This window comes from Zingiber officinale, chromosome 5A (assembly GCF_018446385.1).
Source record: "Zingiber officinale cultivar Zhangliang chromosome 5A, Zo_v1.1, whole genome shotgun sequence".
NCBI classification, from domain to species: Eukaryota; Viridiplantae; Streptophyta; class Magnoliopsida; order Zingiberales; family Zingiberaceae; genus Zingiber; species Zingiber officinale.
In genome coordinates, this window is record NC_055994.1 from 98,000,454 (window position 1) to 98,020,589 (window position 20,136).

Here is a 20,136-nt window from a genome sequence, read left to right on the forward strand (position 1 = left end):
GATCAATTAAAAAAATTAATAATTTTAATAATTTTATTGACTATTTTTTTTTAAATCATTAGTTCGATTTTATAAAAAGATTTTATCGATCATCAGAATAAATTAGAAAATACATATGATAAAAATTTAATATTCTTTGATTGCGTCCTTTATTTAAAAAAAAAATCTACAAATATATTATACTTGAAAATCGAATTGTGTGTACTTAGATAATAATCTGGATATCCTCTGAAATTTTTATGATGATCAATTCAGTTATACCTACCAATGAGATTTTGAGTCGAATGATCATTGATGAATATGGTCAATGACCCAAACTAATCATAACCGAAGGGACGAATCTAATTTAAAAATCTATGTCAACTCTAATTTATAAATCACACATTGCAATTAAAAGGTAAGATAATGTTTTTTTATTCTTAAATTTAACACAATTATGTGATTAAAATATTAAAAATCTCAAATTTAAATGCGATAATACTATAAAAGTTATCATAGAGATCCACATTCATGGGAATCCTTAACGAGCTCTTTCATTATTATATTTATACTCTGTTAAAAGTAAAATTTTACATAACTATTTATTATTAAAAACACTTTTCAATAATTTTTTGATAGGTCTCATATTTTTTAAATCTTCACACCGCATGTCTCTCTCCTAATTAAAAAAAACCACCAATATCATATTTAAATTAAAGAATTCATTTTAATAAAAAATAAAAAAAATAAAATAATAAAGGAACGACTCCATATACTCCATGCCGAATGGAAATGGGAGAGAGCTTTTTCCGTATGATTATATCGGCAGTGGGAGCTTTGAGGATGTCCTTAACATGTTTTGTAATTACAAAAATATTAAAAAAAAACTGAGGGCAAATAGAATTCTAACTTGCATTATAAATAAACTAACTAAATGTTCGAGTAGGCTTAGTATTCGATTTATTAATTTTTTTTAAATCTGTTCAATATAAATAAAGATAATTAAATAAATAAGTTTTAATAATTTATTAAATTAATAAACAAATTTGAAGACACGCTCAATTTGTTAATCTTTATAAATAGAGATTATAAATCATACGTGTAAATAATAAATAAATTTAATAAATAAATTTGTTTATTTCCTGAAAAATTATATCATATATATTCTATTATTTTTTCTGATAATGAGAGCCCAAATTATATTATATAAATTATTATTATTCAGAAAATGAGAGGCCAAATTGTACTTTGGGCCCAATCTGATGGGCCCAATCTGTGGCAGAAGTCATTAAATAAAGGCTTTTGGGTGTGAAAAGCATTTTTCTCTGTCGACATAGTCAGGATCGTTCCCTCTTGCATCCAAATTATTTGGACGGATGAGATTGAAGAAGAGAGGCGGACGGACGGTTACAAGGAGGCTGTTCATAACTTTCTCTATGCGGTCCGCATGCACAAAATTTGCATCTGATTAAGAGAGAGAATAGGCTAATCCTCGATCTCCCAGGCATCGAAGGCGGCGACGGGCGGTGGCGCGCTGGTTGCTGGTGGCCGGAGAAACCTACCAAGGACGGCGATGAAAGTATCCGCCAACTACGGAAATTGAGGGCGGTGCAGGTGAGTGAAACCTCTCCTCTATCTGGTCTACTTCTTCTCTTCGTCCTCCGATTCTGCCCTCATCTATTACCCTCTCTGAAGATTAGCTCCGTCTTCCCGGAAACCGCTTGTTGCCTCTGATTTTTTCTGATCCACCATTTCCCTTTTTTTCTTTCCGTTGCGGAACACCTACTGTGGAGCCGAAGCGACTTGCGTCGCCGATTTTTTTTGTTAAGTTTGTCGGCATGGCAAAGTTCTGACTGCTCTGAACCCTCCATTTACTGACTTGATATCGACTAACCGGTTCATTGTGGTCGACGGATTCAATTTACTTCGGACGTTTCCAAATTGCAGTGAAAAAAGGAGCCATGCCGATTGTCTGTTTATTAGGGATTCAGTACATTCTGCGTTGAAGCCCAAGTAGTTAATAAGAGACGTGGTAGAATAATCTAGCTTTCCACGTGCAGATTATCAGCAGACAATGCCTGGATAACGGCTGTTGTTGGTAAATTGTTACAGAGGACATAATTCGGTGTTGATTTTGCTCAGAAAAGATACGGAGTGGATACGTTTTACTGTGTAGAAGATGACAATCTGAAAGGTATTGAAACTTCTCCTCGCATTCCGTTATTTACTCAGCTGGAAAGCATGCACATTGATGATTTGGAACAATGCAAGGTGGAAGAGGATCAAACCAACCGCACTAAAGGAAGTGCTAACCACTCAGTTTCTGTTATGCACATTCACGGATATAGAATATCAGATATTCACGCACAAGAAAAATGTTCCTTTGATAAAGAAGATTGCAATAATATGTTTTCTAGTTCTACTATGAAATTGCATTCCTCATCAGATCCTCATTTTTTGGAAAGGGTTAGTTACTTCACACTGGAAAAAAAAGCTGAATTAGTGGATAGAATAGCTTCTAATGATTGCATTTCCACAAAAGATGACAAAAGGGGGGAAACAGATGGTTCTGGATTGGATATGATTCAGAACACAATATCGGAAACAACATGTATTTCTCATTCCCTTAGGGACATAAATGATCAACCTCGCCCCTTTGTTGCAGTAGATGACTTTGCAAGTGTCAGAGATTTCAAGCAAGATAACATTGTTATGGAGAAGCAAGAAGATAACCATTTATTGGCCACTGACAGCAGTTCTTTAAAAGTCAAGCAGGATGATTGGGTGCAAAATGAGAATCAAGTAGATGAGGGCACTGTGCAAATTGTAAACCAAGAGGGAGAGTTAGGTACACAAAGGAACAACACCCTTGAGCCAGATCATCCTGTTGCACTGTGGGTAAAGGTGTGCCTTATGTCTTCTTATAAATAGCAACAGCCTGTATGTCTATATATATTCACTAATCTTCTCATATCCTGTAAAGAACTTGGATGTTTTTTTTTTACCTTTGATCATTTATTTATTATCTTTGGTTTATGATTCTGTCAGCATTTTTTTTATCCTTGAATTCTAAGGTAACAATAATAAAGTGAATTTTGTGCGAAAGCTTAAAATGGGATATTTCTGGCCCGATTTTTTGTTTGTTTAGTGTTGATAGTGAAGAGAGGATTCCCTGAGAACCTTTCTGTCAAAAGTCATTGTCTTTTACAGCTAATCTAGTTGTATTTTTCCTTTTTTAACTATCTTTGACTTCCCACACATGCATAGAGCTGAATCTATCTAGTATGGTCATGTATGCTCTAGGTGGTATAATTGAAAGTTGAAACGCTGCTCAATCATCCCATGAACCCTCTATGAATTGTTGGATGGATCACATGGCACATAAGTTTTGCCAGTAGTTTCATCTCTATTCTCCTCCTTGTTGGTTCTCTGCTTTCCCCATGATCAATGCACTCTTGACTCTCGAGTCTTGAGGCAATAGCAAAGCTTTGTACACTGGGAACTTGAGTGACTGCCCTTAGAAATGTAGTTGGCTTTAAACATATTTGAACCTTTCAAGGAATATCTCATAAAAACTAGTTCTTGACCTTTTGCTTCTTCTGAATAAATTGTAAGTGATGCTGTGTTTTTCTTTCTCCTATGTTTGTCTGTGTATTGCGATGTGTACAAACTTGCTCGGCTCTGTCTCATGGATCTAGCTATATATAATAAAGTTACCACAATATACTTTTTGGTAATATCTAGTGTTTCTAAAAAAAGCATATGTATTAGTTATTAAACATATAGCCAATACAATGCTGTGCTTGATTTTTTAAACTTCCAGGACAGACCTAATGGTTCCCTATTATCAATATTCAAACATCTTTCATAATTTTTTGCATAGAAATATTTTCTTTTTCTTTTACTTGTGTTTGAGTAATCATATTTTCTCTTGAAACAGTGGAGAGGTAAGTGGCAAACAGGAATTCAGTGTCCTCAGGCTGATTGTCCACTTTCAGCCATAAGAGCAAAGCCTACACATGAGCGAAAGAGATACATTCCAATCTTTTTTCCTCGTAGCAGGACATATTCTTGGACAGATATGCTACTTGTTTGTTCCATCAATGAATTACCAGAACCACTTGTCCGTGGTACCCATCGGAAATGGAGAAAGCTGGTGAAGGATTTGACTATTCCGCGTCGACATGTCATGCAAAAGCTTGCTGTAACAATGCTAAATATTAGTGATCATCTGCATATAGAGGTGATATTATTGCAATATCATGAATGTGTCATTGCATTATTTTATCCTAATGGTACATTTTTTTTGTATATTTTCTACTTTCTCCAGGCTGTGATTGAGAATGTCCGGAAAGCTGCCTTCTGGAAAGAATTTGCCAGAGAAGTTTCTCAGTGTAGAGATTATCCTGATTTTGGAAGAATGCTTTTGATGCTCCAAACTGTAAGTTCCTTCTCTCAGTGGCTATTTTAAAAATTAACTTAATTTGTACATGCTTTGTTTTTTTTGGATAGGCTTGTCTATTTTTTATCCCTACCATAATTTTATGTATCAATAACCAATTGCAAAACATGATACAGGCATCAACAGGACATGATTACTTAATCATGTCAAGAACTTGATCCCTACCATTATTAAATGATTACGCATATTACATGACTAAATATGGATGGATCTGATATTACATCCCTACCATTATCAACTATGAACAAGGTTTTTTTAAAAAATTCTGTAAACTAGTTTGTACAGTTTGTAAACTTGTTGACCAGGGTGGATCTGATATTGACGATTCTACTTCATTGAGTTTTTTTGTTAAGTTGGGTGTGGCAGGAAATGGTTGGGTTAGTGAAATTTGGATCAGAGAAATCATGACTAGTCATTTCCTGGAGACTTACTTGGTGTAAGATTCTTTGCATGCTTCTTAGTGTCAGTTTTTAGTGTTTTGCACAACAAAGGAGATTTTTTTTAAAAAAAATCTCTTCTCATCTATCTGAGTTAGCCGAAGAGTTGATGAACATATTTGACAGGAATATGCGGATGACAGGAGAACATTGCATTTAAATAATGAAAATTATATGAACATGATGATGCACATCATAGGCTAAGAGAGTACAACAATGAAAATTATTTACTTGTGTGCATATGATCTGAGTCCTTGTCAAATCCTTCAAGACAATTCTTGTAACATAATAATCTATATTTCATAATATAAATGATAAGTCATTTCAAATCAAATTAGATGGGTCAAATATTCATATAATATTTCTTATAACTTTATTTTCTAAGTCAAGTATGAATTTCTCATATTTTTCTTAAGTGTATTAGAGGCTTATGTCTATTTTTTAAGATAGGTATGGATGGTAAATACTATTATTTAACTCTCTCGCATAGCATTTATTTTTTTCTTGTTGCGAAATCATGGATTTCGCAACAAGAAAAAGAAAAAATAGGGTAAGGCTGCGTAAAGTTGTTGCTTTGTGACTAAAAGGTCACGGGTTCGAATCCTGGAAACAACCTCTTGCAAAAAAGCAGGGTAAGACTGCGTACAATGGATCCTTCCCGGGATCCCGCATGGCGGGAGTTTCGTGTACTGGGCTGCCCTTTTTTTTTGTGAAATCATGGATTGAGACATGACCTGTTTCACATCAAATAGTCATGATTACTTCATTTAAATTGACTTACGAATATGACTATGGTATTTTAAAAAAATTAAAATCATTTGCAATGATGAAGAATATAATGGCAAACTGATCATAACTATGATAGAAACTGGTTGTGCTTATTTTGGTATGATTCTATTGACATTGAATTTATGATGGCAAGATTAAGATGTGTCATTCCTTACCGCATTTCTTTTTGTGATTATTTCTAACAATTGAATGATATTGCTTATCTAATGAAAGATTTCATAAAATAATTTGATTTGTGTATCAGTAGAGGATTTATTCTTTTGAACAAACAACAACAACAACTAAGCCTTATCCCACTAGATGGGGTCGACTATATGAATCATTTTACGCCATTGAACTCTATCTCCTACTATATCATCATCTATATTTAAATAAATTTTATCTTGTTTTGTTGTTGCTAACCAAGTCTTTTTTGGTCTTCCTCGTTTGATATGCATGTTTGCCATAGTTTCACATTGCCTAGCTAGAACATTTGCCATACCATCGTAAATGTGTCTCTCAGAGTTTTTCATCAATTGATGTAACTCCGACTTTCTCTCTAATGCTCTCATTTCTTATTCTATCAATTCTCGTATATTCACACATCCACCTTAACATCCTCATCTCGGCAACTCTCATCTTTTGCTCATGTGTTCGAGTCATAGTCCAACATTCAGTTTCATATAACATAACAGGTCTTTTGTAGAATTTTCCTTTAACTTTTAGATGTACTTTATGATCACATAAAACACCCGACGCTCTCCTTCATTTTAACCATCCCGCTTGTATTCTATGTAAGACATCTCTCTCGATCCCTTCATCATTTTGTAAATATGATCCTAAATATCTAAAGTTTTCCGTTCAGGCAACTGGTCATCTTCTATCTTAATAATTGTCTAATTATGTCTATATTGTTAAAATTAAATTTCATATATTCTGTCTTTATTTTACTAAGTCTAAAACCTTTCCTTTCTAATTTTAACCATCCCGCTTGTATTCTATGTAAGACATCTCTCTCGATCCCTTCATCATTTTGTAAAAATGATCCTAAATATCTAAAGTTTTCCGTTCAGGCAACTGGTCATCTTCTATCTTAATAATTGTCTAATTATGTCTATATTGTTAAAATTAAATTTCATATATTCTGTCTTTATTTTACTAAGTCTAAAACCTTTCCTTTCTAATGGTTCCTACCAAGATTTTAGTTTAGAATTTACTCCTTCAGGTGTTTTATCTACCAAGATAATATCATCTGCAAATAACATGCATTGTCTTGAATGTGTGTAGTAAATTCGTCCATAATTAGTGTAAAAAAATAAGGACTTAGAGTTAATCCTTGATGTTATTGGAAATGCTTCAGTTACTCCGCCTGAAGTTTTTACTCTAGTCGTTATATCCTCGTATATATCCTTAATTAGTTCAATATATGATACGCTAACCCCTCTCTTTTCTAGAATTCTCCATATAATTTCTAGACTCTATCATAAGCTTTTTCTAAGTCAATGAATACCATGGGTAGATCCTTATTTTTACTCTCAATATTTTTCAATTAATTGTCTAAGAAGATATATAACTTTTATTGTCGACCTTCTAGACACGAATCCAAATTGATTTTCGGTCACCGTAGTCTCTTTAATCTTTTTTCTATTACTTTTTTTTTTCCAAAGTTTCATGGTATAACGTATTATTAATACTCCTATAGTTTGCACAATTTTGTATGTCTCCTATATAAGGGAACTAGAGTGTTTATCCTTTATTTAGGCATTTTTTTCATTTTTAATATCATGTTATATAATTTTGTAAATCATTCAATACCTTGTTTCCCTAGGCACCTACATACCTCTATCGCAATATCATCTGGTCCAACGGTTTTTCTATTATGCATCCTATTTAAAGCTTATTTTACTTCTGAAGTTTGAATTCTACGATAAAAATTTAAATTTCTATGCTCATGTGACCTACTTAAATTATCTAAGTTAAGTTAGTCACCTAAATCTTCATTAAAAAGTTGATAAAAATATCTCTTCCACCGTTCTTTTATTTCTCCTTCATTTTCTAGTACCTTATTACATTCATCTTTAATACATTTTATTTGGATAAGATCTCTTGGATTCCTTTTTCTCACTTTAGCTATTCTATAAATGTCTCTTTCCCCTTCTTTTGTATCCAATTTTTGATATAATCATTCAAAAATTTCATTCTTTGCTTCAGTCACTATTCTCTTAGCTTCTTTCTTGGCAATTGTATATTTTTTAAAGTTTTTCTTGTTCTTACAAATATATAATTCCTTATAAGGTATTCATTTTTTCTTTACTTTCTCTTATACTTTCTCATTCTACCACCAAGATTTCTTACTTAGTGGTGCATGTCCCTTTAACTCACCGAGTACACTCTTAGCTACTATTTTCAACTTTGATACCATCTTATCCATGTCATATTAGGATCACCGTATATTTTACCTAATGCTTGTACTTTTACCTTCTCCTTAAATATATTTTGCTTCCCATCTTTTAATTTCCACCGCTTAATTCTATCTGCCAAATAACTTTCTTTAATTTTTGATGTTTTATCATCATTTCCTGAAACTATTTTCTTCTCTTCTTTTGGTATTTTCTCAAGATCTTTCATTTTATTTTTTATGAATAAAAAATTTGTCCAATTTTTAGATTGAATTTGCATGGTAGATTCAAGTATAATCTTATTATACCTTTTGAATATTTTGCATTTTCATTTGGTTGATATACTTTCACCATCTTGAATTCAAATAAATAAATCACTTTACCTTTTCAAGTTTATTCATTATTCATTTTAAAACTGGTAATTTTTTGATTACCCATGCTTTTGAAAATTTTACTTTTAGTAGAAAATACCTTTTGTTTCATCTATTTTTCTGAGTTCTATGTATATGGATTCACTAAAAGAAGGTAAGGCTCAAGCAAGACCAAAACCTTGATTTTTTTCTATATTTCTTATTGCGTACTTGGTTGTTCTACATGGTGGTCCATGAATGCAACAGTTCTCCACATCTTACACTGTACAAACTGCGATTATGTGGTTATATAATCTGTCAATATGTGGGTGGATCAAATGTGCTGGCCAGAGATTACAAAGCATATGCAATGTAAATTTTTTCTTCTTCAGGCTCACCAACTATAGCCAATTTATTTGTTGGTGAGCTATCAATAGCAGGGCACCTGCGCCACCTATCTGTAATCTGCCTATCTCCTCACCATAGCAAATGAGGAATATGATGAAATCAATGATGATTCCACTCAGTCACTTAATTACCTTTATATTTTTATTTTTTTTGGATACTCATTAAATGTTTTATTCATTAGTTAACTTTTAGAAACTTAAATGCTGATTGCTTGTGGTTAAACTGATTTTTGTTTATATTTATTAACTGATGACTATTTAAATTGCCAATTACTCAATTTTAGTGATTATTTTTTATTAAGGATAATTTACAACAATATGCATTTCAAAATCTTGCTTGGTACAACTTCATCTACTATTAGCATTTTTATTGGTTTCTTATTGTTAAATCCAATTTTCCTTTTGTTGACCTCATTCAGCCTCTAATTGGCAATTTAACACTATAGGGAATTGACTTGCCTATAGAGCTTAATAGATTAAGATGGCTGGATTCTGATATATCTTTGTTTTGCTTGTTGATCTCTTGCAGATGATTCTCCCTTGTTATATAGATAATACTTGGCTTCTGAATAATTTGTCTTCCTGGAAAGATAAATGTCAGAATGCACAAAGTGCTGGCTCTATTGAAACACTCATAGAGGTATGAAAAAAATGAAGTTTGAATTTTAAGACTTGAATAAGTAGTTATAGATCCATCCTATGGATAATTGCAATCTATTGCTGGCTCACTTTATTCAGCTAGATTTGTCATCTTATTTTGTTAAATTGGAGACAAGATGCCATGAAATTGTGCTTAATACATGTTCTAGTTTTCATGATTTTATGAAGAGAGGCAGTGAAGTTGGTTTGGATCATTATTAAAATGCATGTTGTTGATACACTAGATATAACATGGTAGGGTATTGGACTATTGCTGTTCTTTTATTGTGCTTAAGCAAAATACGTGACTATATTCTTTTAGGGGTCATTTATTGGTCTTGAGTGCATGGGGATTTTGAACATTGGTGTCCAACTAACAAGTTTGTCAAACAACAATATTAATGTAGTTAGAAAACTGGATGGTTGCTTTCCTTCATCAACCAGTGTTAAATTTTTAGATGGCTTTAGATTGATTATATTTCTACATTCTTAAAAGGTATATATTTAAACATTTTGTTAAAAATACTTTGCATATTGATACACTTGTCTCTGATTTTAGTATATCTTTTTTTAATATTCTTATATTTAATGTTATTTGATTATTTTTATTAAATATTATTGGTTGCGGTGCTTTCAATATTAAGGACATAATCTACACTGCTTTTTAAAATTATTTTTATTCTAGAAATGTTTCAATAAAAAGAGGTAATGTGGTTTATTTAACTCTAGGATCATTTTAGTTTTGTAGAAAACCTAATATAAAACCTAGGAGATTGGTTGATATTACACTAAGATAGCCAAAAGGGACAAAGAAGATAAATTTTATCAGAAGTGAAGATCCCTTGACAAGAGAGATGGTGGCTTATTGGCCTCAATCATGAACCAAAAACTTGATAAGTCCTATTTTGAGAGTATACATCATTGCACATTCACTTGACATCTATTGTAATGATAAATGACTCTTCTAGTATAACAAATACTTTGATTAGTCTTTATACTGAACTAATGCTGAAAAAATGAGTGTTATGCATTGGATGAGTGCTTTAGTTCTTTCTATTATCCTAATGGGATAAACCCCATAATTTCCCTAAAGCCCTAATTAAATAGTCCTCCTAGGACATCCATACTAAAATTAGTTTCTACACATGCATATAAATATATTCGGTTAGCCACTGGGATTTATATTTTGGCTAATACATCTAGAACTTCAATAAACACGTGCAATATATGAATAAATATTAATTTCTCTGCTTCTAGTGTCACTCTTCTTTGTTGCTTATAGTACTCTGGTCAATGCTTCTCCTCTTCCTCTCTTCTATTTTTTAAGTGATTCATCTCCTTATGACCAATAAATGAAATCAAAGGATGAGTCATGGGAATAGAATCTTCATGTCTCAAATGGTGTCGGTCGAAACAAGTTGTCTCAGTTTGTATCATCAAATTGTGTTGGTTAGGCAAGATAATGACATTTACCTATGTCAACACTATATGGGTATTAGTTGATGGTGCCAAAATGATATTATGTTGACCAATAGCCATAGACACTTCAAGCTATTATATTTTTAGTTTAATTTCCTCTTTGGTATATCTGAAAGTAGTATATATTAGAATTTGGAAAATAGTGTTAATTGGGAGGAGCTACAAATATCAAGTTCTTTATGGTAATTGCTTCATTTCAGCAAATTAAATTAGTGAGAGCACTTGCAGGTAAATTGGTCCTAATGAGCTTAAATATGCTCTTATTAGATAAGTTGAATTTTTAGTTTTTAATTGCTATTTTTATTCTCATTTTACCTGAAAAGTTGTTATTAACCATGTGAGGGTAGGCTGGTTTATATAAAGGATGCCTATCATTTGATAATGTGAATATAACTTTCTGTAATACTAATTCTTGCATCCTTGGATCAATTTTGGTGTAAGTACTATGCACCTGGGATTAATTTTTTATATTCATGCATGTAAATCCTTTTAAAAATCTAGGACCTTGTGATATGTCTGGCTGTCTTTGCTACCAATCTTTACATTACAATTTTGGCATACCTAGTCAGTTAACTAGTTTCAATTATTCTGGATGATCCACATCTTTGCATGAACCAGGAGTTGATGGATTCAATATTCTGGGTGAAAATTAATGAGCTGTGGAATGCACCAATGCAGCCTGAGTTAGGTCCTGAATGGAAAACTTGGAGACAAGATGCCATGAAATTGTTCTTTTCCTCTCCATCGACTCATGTTTATGGAAACACAGGTCCAAACAATGTGAGCGGTTCTTTGGTTGTGGGAAATGAAGCTAGTGGGAGGTACTCAAAACTTGAAATTTGCAAAGCAGAAATATGTGCTACTCCCAAACTCTCTCAGACCAATGTGATAGAAGTTGATTTCAAAAGTTACCAAGAATCAGTAAAATCTCAGCCTCCATGTAAGTCATATAAGGTTGAAGAACTACATATGGTGGCTGGGTCATCAGAATCTCAATCCTTGGCCAAGACATGCAATGGGTTTGTAGATGATGGTAGCGATGTAAAGCTAATTCAGTCATCACAAGTGGATATTTTTCCAAAAACAGTAAGAGAAAACAGAGTCTTGCTGTACACTCAAAATGAATTAGAAGCTAAAGAAAAATATCGACAATGTCAAGCTTTTGTCCTATCTAAAGGACGACAGTGTGGAAGATGGGCAAGTGATGGCCATATTTATTGTTGTGCCCACCTGAATGTTCGAAATCCAGAAAAGCTTTCTCATGAGGCGCAAACAATTCCTCTTGAAGCCCCCATGTGCAAGGGCACAACTACTCATGGCAGAAACTGTAAGCATCATGCTCGACAAGGATCCACATTTTGTAAGAAACATCAGCTTCTGGGAAGTCATGGATCAATGCATAGCAAGAGTCATCTCTTAGGGCACACTCTCAGGGGAGGTAGCAATGACAATCTGGTCTTGGAAAGTTCTTCTAGCTCAAACATGGTTCACAATGAGCTTACATCACCAAGAGAAATTCAGACAACACATGAGAATTTAATTCCAGTTGTGGTTGGCATAACCTCAGATGAAAGAGATTGCTTGATGAAAACATCTGAGCTTTACAATGCATTACCTGCTCCTCTAAGTAGTCGTCCAGATTTACCACGCTGCATAGGAAGCCAACATCAAAATAATGATGATCAATGTCTAGAGTATGCCACGAGGCACACATTATACTGCAATAACCACCTTCCGAAATTTCTTAAACGTGCAAGAAATGGTAGGAGTCGACTAGTATCAAAAGACATTTTTTTGAATCTCCTGAATCAGTGCAGCTCAAGGAGGGAAAAGTTGTGTTTACACCAAGCATGTGAACTTCTCTATGGATTCATGAAAATTAGTCTGTCCTGTCAAAGGCCAGTATCAAGAGGTGACACATTATCATGGATATTATCTGAAGCCATGAAAGATCCACCAACAGGAGATTTCTTATTGAAGTTGGTGGCAAGTGAAAGAGATAAACTTTCAAATAGTTGGGGGTTCAACATGGATAAAGACAGGGGAAAATCATCCTGGGAAGACAAAATACCCATGCCCACAGTAAATAATGATAAGAACTATGAAATAAGTATTAAGTGCAAAATTTGTGCTGAGGTCTTTGCTGATGACCATACTCTTGGTATACACTGGACTCAAGTGCATAAAAAGGAGGCTCGATGGCTTTTTAGAGGATATGCTTGTGCTGTTTGCATGACATCATTTACCAACAGAAAAGTTGTTGAAACCCATGTAAAAGAGAGACATGGCATGCAATTCCTTGAAAACTCGATAATCTTCAGATGCATGTCTTGCAATAGTCACTTTGTCAGTTCTGATCACTTATGGCAACACATATTGTCATGCCATTCAATGGATTTTAGATTACCAAACCTTAATCTACGACCCCTGGATGAATATCTTCAGCCAAAAATAGAGATAAACAATATAGTCAGTAGTAATAACAATGCCACTGAAAACCATGAGGGTTCCCAAAAATTCACCTGTAAGTCTTGTGGTTTAAGATTTGATCTACTACCTGATCTTGGTCGGCACCACCAAGTTGCCCATATGAACCGAAATTCTACTATCCAATTTCCTCAACAGAGTGGAAATCACCATCTGAAACGTAATAGGAATTTCTATCCAAGATTTAAGAAAAACTTTGAAGCATCAAAGAGATATAAAGGCCTTATTAGTTTTGGCATGCCAAAGCATAACAAGTCTTCTCATTCCATACACTTTGTCAGAGAACAAAATACTCATTCACCTGAACCATTGGGTCTTGGGCTGCTGCTGGATATCCATTGCTCTGGAGTTGCAGAAACCTTTATATCTAAGATCCAGAAAACAAAGCCTCGGCCAAGTAGCCCGGAGCTACTTTCTGTTGCAAGTTCTGCGTGTTGCAGAACTAATTTTCATTATGCATTGGAGGTTAAGTATGGGTTCCTGCCGGAGAATGTTTACTTGAAGGCGTTAAAGCTTTGCAGTGAGCAGAATATCCAAGTAGGTTGGCATCTAGATGGATTCATCTGCCCTAAAGGATGCAAGACTTTACAAAAGACAAATTCTTTAGCTCCTCTACTTGCTTCCAAACCATTACTTGCACAAACTCCTGCATACATGGTAGATTCTTGCAGCAATGCAAATTGGGAGATGGATGAAAGTCACTATATACTCAACCCAGAACATCTTAACTTCAAATCTTTGCAGAAAGGCATTATTTTGTGTGAAGATGTGAGTTTTGGCAAAGAAGCAGTTCCCATTACTTGTGTTGTTGATGAGTATTTGAAGGATTCTTTCCTTGTAGCATCTCACGAAGGGACCTATGATCAAGAACCTCTACTACATATGCCTTGGAAAGAATTTAAATATATAACTAAGCAGTTGATAGGATCATATCTTTCTCTGGAGGCAAAGGTACTTGCTGAGTTCATATATTTTGATTGAAATGCTAGTTGCGGCAAAAACTATACCTTCTTTCTATAGGAATAGTTTCTTAATCTAAGTAATGCTGACATTATAGTGAATGATTGGCTTCCAAGTATATTTGTGCAGGATTTACAACTGGGTTGCAACTGCCCAGACTCAATGTGCTATCCTGAAAGTTGCAGTCATATATACTTATTTGACGCTGATCAAATGAATGCTAAAGATGCCACTGGAAACTCAATGCATTGTAGATTTGCTTATGATAAGAAAGGCCGTATAGTCTTGGAGGTAATTTATTTATCTAGTTGCTTGAGTTTCATTTATCAAATTGATCTAAATTAGAATGTGTTGTGCGAACTGAACCAACCTTAGTGACTCAACATAGGATATATTGTGGGGCTCGTCTGTTAATATCATGGGCTTGTGTGCTTCAATTGGCAATCTCAGTAGAGGATAATCTTCAAAATATAAAATGTTGTACTATTTCTTGGATGATTGAAAACAGTGAGAAGGGAAACTCTTTCAGACCTTAAATAATATCATCTTATATCCAGGGCAAATAGAGAAGTTTACTAGAAATAGTAAACAAAAACAATAAAATTTAACATTAAAATAAAATAAAATAAATTAGACCATAAACTGGTTTATGATGATGCAATATCTCTGAGACACTAGACTTGGATGAATATATAGCCTAACTCTGATAGAAATATTTGGTTGTATGTTAGTATAAATTTTGGTTCACTGAATGGCACGTATGGTTTTATTAAATATATTCAATTGCTTAATCAACAATCATAACTGTTATGGCTCATGTTAAAGCTTATAAAAAAAATTAAAACTTTTAAGTCTTCCAGTGGAATGTGGGGCATTGGCTAAGCTGTGCACGGGCACATTATTCTAATTTACAAGTTTGACAATCAAGCCATGCTTGTAAGTTTGGTCAAAAAAATTCTATCATGTGTAAACCATAATGTCTTTCTAACATGCATTTCGCTGGCACTAGACAGTCTTTAGCTAATCATTTGGATTACAAGGATGAATTTGCTGAGACAAAAACCATCTTGAATGATAAATTGTAGGCTCCTGGACCCTTCTAATAATCATAATTCTTCTAATGAAGTTGTATTGATTTAAACAAATCATGTTCAGTTTAATCAACTTGATTTCATTCAAAGGCAACAACTTCAATAGTCATAGAATGCACCAAAAGTGCTACTCTCTAAGATTAAAAGTGGCTACTTTTTTTCAATGGGAGGTTGCTGCTTGAAAATTTCATGTATTAGTGGGCTTAGTGCAATTTGAAACACTTTCAGGATCAAATATTGACTAGAGCAAGACTTTGGTAACCACCAAATTCATGTATATTGTAAGGCCTCTTTTAGTTTTTCAATGAGCAAGGCAATATTCTGACCTTATTGATTTAGAAATATCTGGAAGACAGTATGCATGTGCATCGATTCATAATTGATCAGAGGATAGATGCAATTTTAATCCATTCTAGCTCACATTTTCATGCAATTTGAATGGAGTTTCAATAAAGGACTTATTTAGTTAGGCCATGAAAACTCCACAAAATATTAGTGATCAGCTAAAACAAACAAAAACCTAGGAATATGATTGCATGTGGGTTGGCAAATTCTTGTGTTATTCTTGTGATAGCTGTATCATAATTTAATAAATTATCAGTCTTTAAAAAATAATGTTATACTATGTACTAATAAACAAATCAAGTTGCATCATATTTTAATATTAGCGTTGTCACTTTCAGGTTTTGTTTGTATAATTTGTGTCTGGGATATGTGGTGTTTGTATCATGTTATTGCGGTATTAGAGAGAACATTTAAATTTTGATGAAAATGAAGATTTGTGATGATAATGATATCATCACAGTAGAGAACTAAAAGTCGTCTCTTGATGCCCCTGGGGCAATAGTGCAATGGTTAGGCCTCCAATGAATAACCAAGGGATCTAAGGTTTTAATATCTGGCGTACTATAGGGGATTTTCTCTCCCGTGAGAAGCGGACCTAAGAATGATGCTGGCTGGCTGGATGGGCCTCCATGATTACTTCCCGATTTATCCTAGTGGTCAGTGAGAAACTTTCGTAGGGCCGGGCCGATCATCGGATTAGCCGGTTCAAAGAGCTAGATACCTGGTGTTAACTAAAATATATACATAAATAACTTGTCTCTTAATACTCGACAATGACCTAGATTATTGAAAATATATGCCTGACCAGTCAAATGAACCATCTTTTATTTCAAAGGTTGTTTCCTCTAGGGTTTTTCTACAATGACTATATATGACCTTGATGGAATCCTCTGCATGACATCCTTGTGTATATTCTCATCTAGCTGTTTACCTTCATGTTGGTGATTTTGTCAGCAATCGGGTAAGGGCGTCTTTATTAGGAAAGAGAGAAAGTTGGGGGATGTGGATATTCAGAGAATGACAGAAAACAGGGAGAGAAGAAAGTTGCAAAAATTTGTTTATTTGGGAAGAGAAAAAATTGGGAAGATGCAAGGATTTCATAAAAGACCACTTTTACTCTGATCTTCTGTCTCCTTTGTCTTGCCCCCTTATGGTTCACTAGCAGCAGTTATCCTAGCCAGTGCCTGTGGTGAGTGAGACTTGAGGTGAGTAGTCCTTGTTTGCCAGCACCTGATGAAGATAATCATGGAAAGAAAGACCGGAATTGGGAATAGGTAAATCTGAGGAAGGAGCTACTTCTCATTTTTTGGAAAAGAGTTGGGTGTTTGATCTTTCCAACTTTCTATCTTTCATCATTTTCTCACCAGAGAAACAACCTATTAAAATCTATTTTCCCTCAAATTTTCTCATTTTTCTATGTTCATCACTTTCTGTATGAGTAAACAAGGCTATATTGCCCCGGGGCAATAGTGTAGCGGCAGAGTGCCTACAAATATCTAAGGATCGAGTCTCAGCTTTGACGAATTAACAGATGAATTTCCCTTAATGTGCGGTTGACTTAGAATGCTGGGCGGTTGACCGTCCATTGCGAGCACTTTTCAATTTACTAGTCGCCGGTGGGAAACTTTGTGGAGCCGAGATGATCACCCCCAGGATTAGTCAGCGTAAGTTGGATACCTAGTGCCAACTCTAAAAAAAAGAGGCTATATTGATAGGAATATTCAGATCTCTTAAATCAATTTGAATTACATTAAATAGAATATTGTTTAATCTCTATTTCTTACACCTTCAATTATAATTATTTCAACTTGTCTAACTATATAATCTTTTTGTTTCTCGGATACTATATGATCATGCCATATTATTCTAAAATTTTATTACTTTAAAGGGAACCCGATGAGTTTTTTTAATCATCCAGTCTGTCCTATTAATGATGATTTCCTTTGAATAGGTGTGATAAACCATCTTAACCTTTTACATTGATGTTGCTTTAATGCTTGTGTAGAAATTTTATCATTCGTCAAATGAAATTTCAATTTTTTTTGTGGAGTATATTGTCCTTGTAAGACATCTTGTTACAATTTTTGCAGAAAGATCTCCTAGTCCAAGAATGCAATTCCTGCTGCAAGTGTGATGCAACATGTCCCAACAGAGTATTGCAGAATGGAGTTCAAATTAAGCTGGAAATATTCAGAACAGAAAAGAAGGTAAACGTTTGCAAGTCCTCAAAAGTTGTTAATTCTTGACTAAGTCTGTCTGTTCTTGCAGGGTTGGGCAGTCAGGGCTGGGGAGACTATTTCACGTGGCACTTTCATTTGCGAGTACATTGGAGAGGTCTTGAATGTCGAGGAGACGAACACAAAGAGGTAGAGGTTTGCTATGCTTCTAAATTCTAATGCATCTATGCTGATTCTCATTCTTGTATGATATGAAAGTATGTTACTTTTCATATCCTCTATGCTGATTCTCCATTATTTTCAGATATGACTCTGATGGCTGTAGCTATGTTTATGACATCAGTGCCCATGTTGATGGCACCCGACAATGGATTGGTGGGATGGTGCCATGTGTCATTGATGCAACTAAACATGGGAATGTTGCACGATTCATCAATCACAGGTAAAATATTCATGCTTTGCGGCTCTTATTCTTGCAACTTGTGAAGAGGCATATATTCCAGTCAGCATTTCTTCTCTTTAGCCTTTTAATGCTCCTGACACTTATTTTATCATCTTCCAAATGGCTACAGCTGTTCACCCAATCTAGTTGATCATTTAGTTTTTGTGGAGAGCATGGACATCCAGCTTGCTCATATCGGTCTATATGCAAGTCGAGATGTATGGCATCTTTCTCCTGTCCTATTTGTCTTTTTGTATACAGCTATTCTTATTTTCCTATCCTTTGTCAGATTGTCATAGGGGAAGAATTATCGTACGACTATCGTACCAAGCTACTACCCGGAGAGGGACATCCTTGTCATTGTGAGGCTTCAAACTGTCGAGGCCGTCTATATTGAGTCATTTTATGTACCGTTTAGTTTGAACATTTGCGTCCATTGTTTGGGTGAGCAAAATATCACTCTCTTCAGTGGAAAATTCATGATTCTTTCGAGATCGCAGACCAACCCAATCACCCAAGCACCCTTGTGGTAGGTTCGGTCTCGATCCATGGCAGTGTAAGTGCCAACATTTAGATTCCAATCTGTTTCATCATACTTCAGGTCCTTGAGTCTTCTCTTGCTAAGTATATAGATTGATTTTTTTTTTCACCACGCTGAACCTAGAGGTTGGTTTCCCATTCTAATTAGGTTGATTCACTAACTTGTACTGGGTGCCCAACCTCCTTATGTGTACAAGATCATAAAGGTCAATGAAAATTGAATTTTTAGAACTGGACTTTGACATTGATGCTAATTTAGTAATATTTATTGGATTTTTTTTAAACTCTTTCAATCATAATAATGATCTCTCTTTTTAGAACATGTCTCTGAGAATTTCAGTATGTGCTTGTAAAGAGTTCCTCAAGCTTTACTTTACACATTGAGTTTAGTCTACACTAGTTTTTCTTTCTAAAGTATAAAAATCTAGGCATGTTAGTCGAGCATAGAATATTGTTGTCATTTTTTCACAAGGGGCAAATGACCATATCGATCGAAAAGTATGTACAAGCACATCGAGACACATCAACTCTCAACAAGAAAAACACTAGGGACGTGTTTGGTTCGGGATTATCCTTAATAATTTTGATTATCTATCTAAGATTATCAATGAAAATTTCATTTGGTTTAGGTAATCGATGATTCCCGAGTAATGTGTCATGTTCGATACGTCAACAAAAGGTGTATGCAACTCGGAATCGGAAAATCTTGAAAAATTGAGATTTTTCTTGATTTTGGGGTTAATAATTTTTTTTAAACCTAAAATATCCTCAAATAAGAGAAAAATATGATAAAAAAATAGTAAAGAAAATATATATATATATATAAAATAAAATAAAAAACAGTGAAGAAACAACAGTAGCCGCAACTTCTTTCTCCCTTCTCGTTATTCATGTATAGCAAATTAATGCTTTCTCGCGTGCGATGCAGGATTAAATAAGAGGACTAGAGTTTCGATCTTAATAAGAGAATATTACAGAGGCGGGCATCTAACAGATTAATTAGACGAAACTTGAATACTTAAATTATTAAAAAAATTGTATAGCAAACTAATAAAAAAAATCTTTGAGATACAAAACTCCATAATATTTTAGCATATAATTCTCCTTTAAAATGGTCATCCTGCTCAAGTTTTGGCATAGAATAAAAAGATGAACTGTCAATAGTCAATTTCAC

At 34.1% G+C, this 20,136-nt stretch overlaps 1 protein-coding gene across 5 annotated transcripts; it reads left to right on the forward strand.

The window, feature by feature from the left end:
- Positions 1–1,399: 1,399 nt before the first annotated feature.
- LOC121981162 (histone-lysine N-methyltransferase SUVR5-like) lies at positions 1,400–19,194 on the forward strand. Of its 5 annotated transcripts, none has more exons than XM_042533549.1 (12): positions 1,402–1,593; positions 1,927–2,883; positions 3,920–4,222; positions 4,310–4,420; positions 9,332–9,442; positions 11,539–14,358; positions 14,497–14,658; positions 17,894–18,010; positions 18,072–18,169; positions 18,324–18,422; positions 18,553–18,640; positions 18,712–19,194. In XM_042533549.1, the coding sequence occupies exons 2-12, from the start codon at positions 2,221–2,223 to the stop codon at positions 18,817–18,819; spliced, it is 4,680 nt and encodes a 1,559-aa protein (XP_042389483.1). In that variant the 5' UTR covers positions 1,402–1,593; positions 1,927–2,220; the 3' UTR covers positions 18,820–19,194. The 5 variants fall into 5 exon arrangements, 4 of the variants coding, with proteins under 4 accessions (XP_042389486.1, XP_042389485.1, XP_042389483.1 ...); XM_042533548.1 differs by having other exon boundaries at positions 1,404–1,593; positions 18,285–18,422; XR_006111747.1 differs by lacking the exons at positions 18,072–18,169; positions 18,324–18,422; positions 18,553–18,640; positions 18,712–19,194 and having other exon boundaries at positions 1,400–1,593; positions 14,484–14,658.
- The last annotated feature ends 942 nt before the right edge of the window (positions 19,195–20,136 follow it).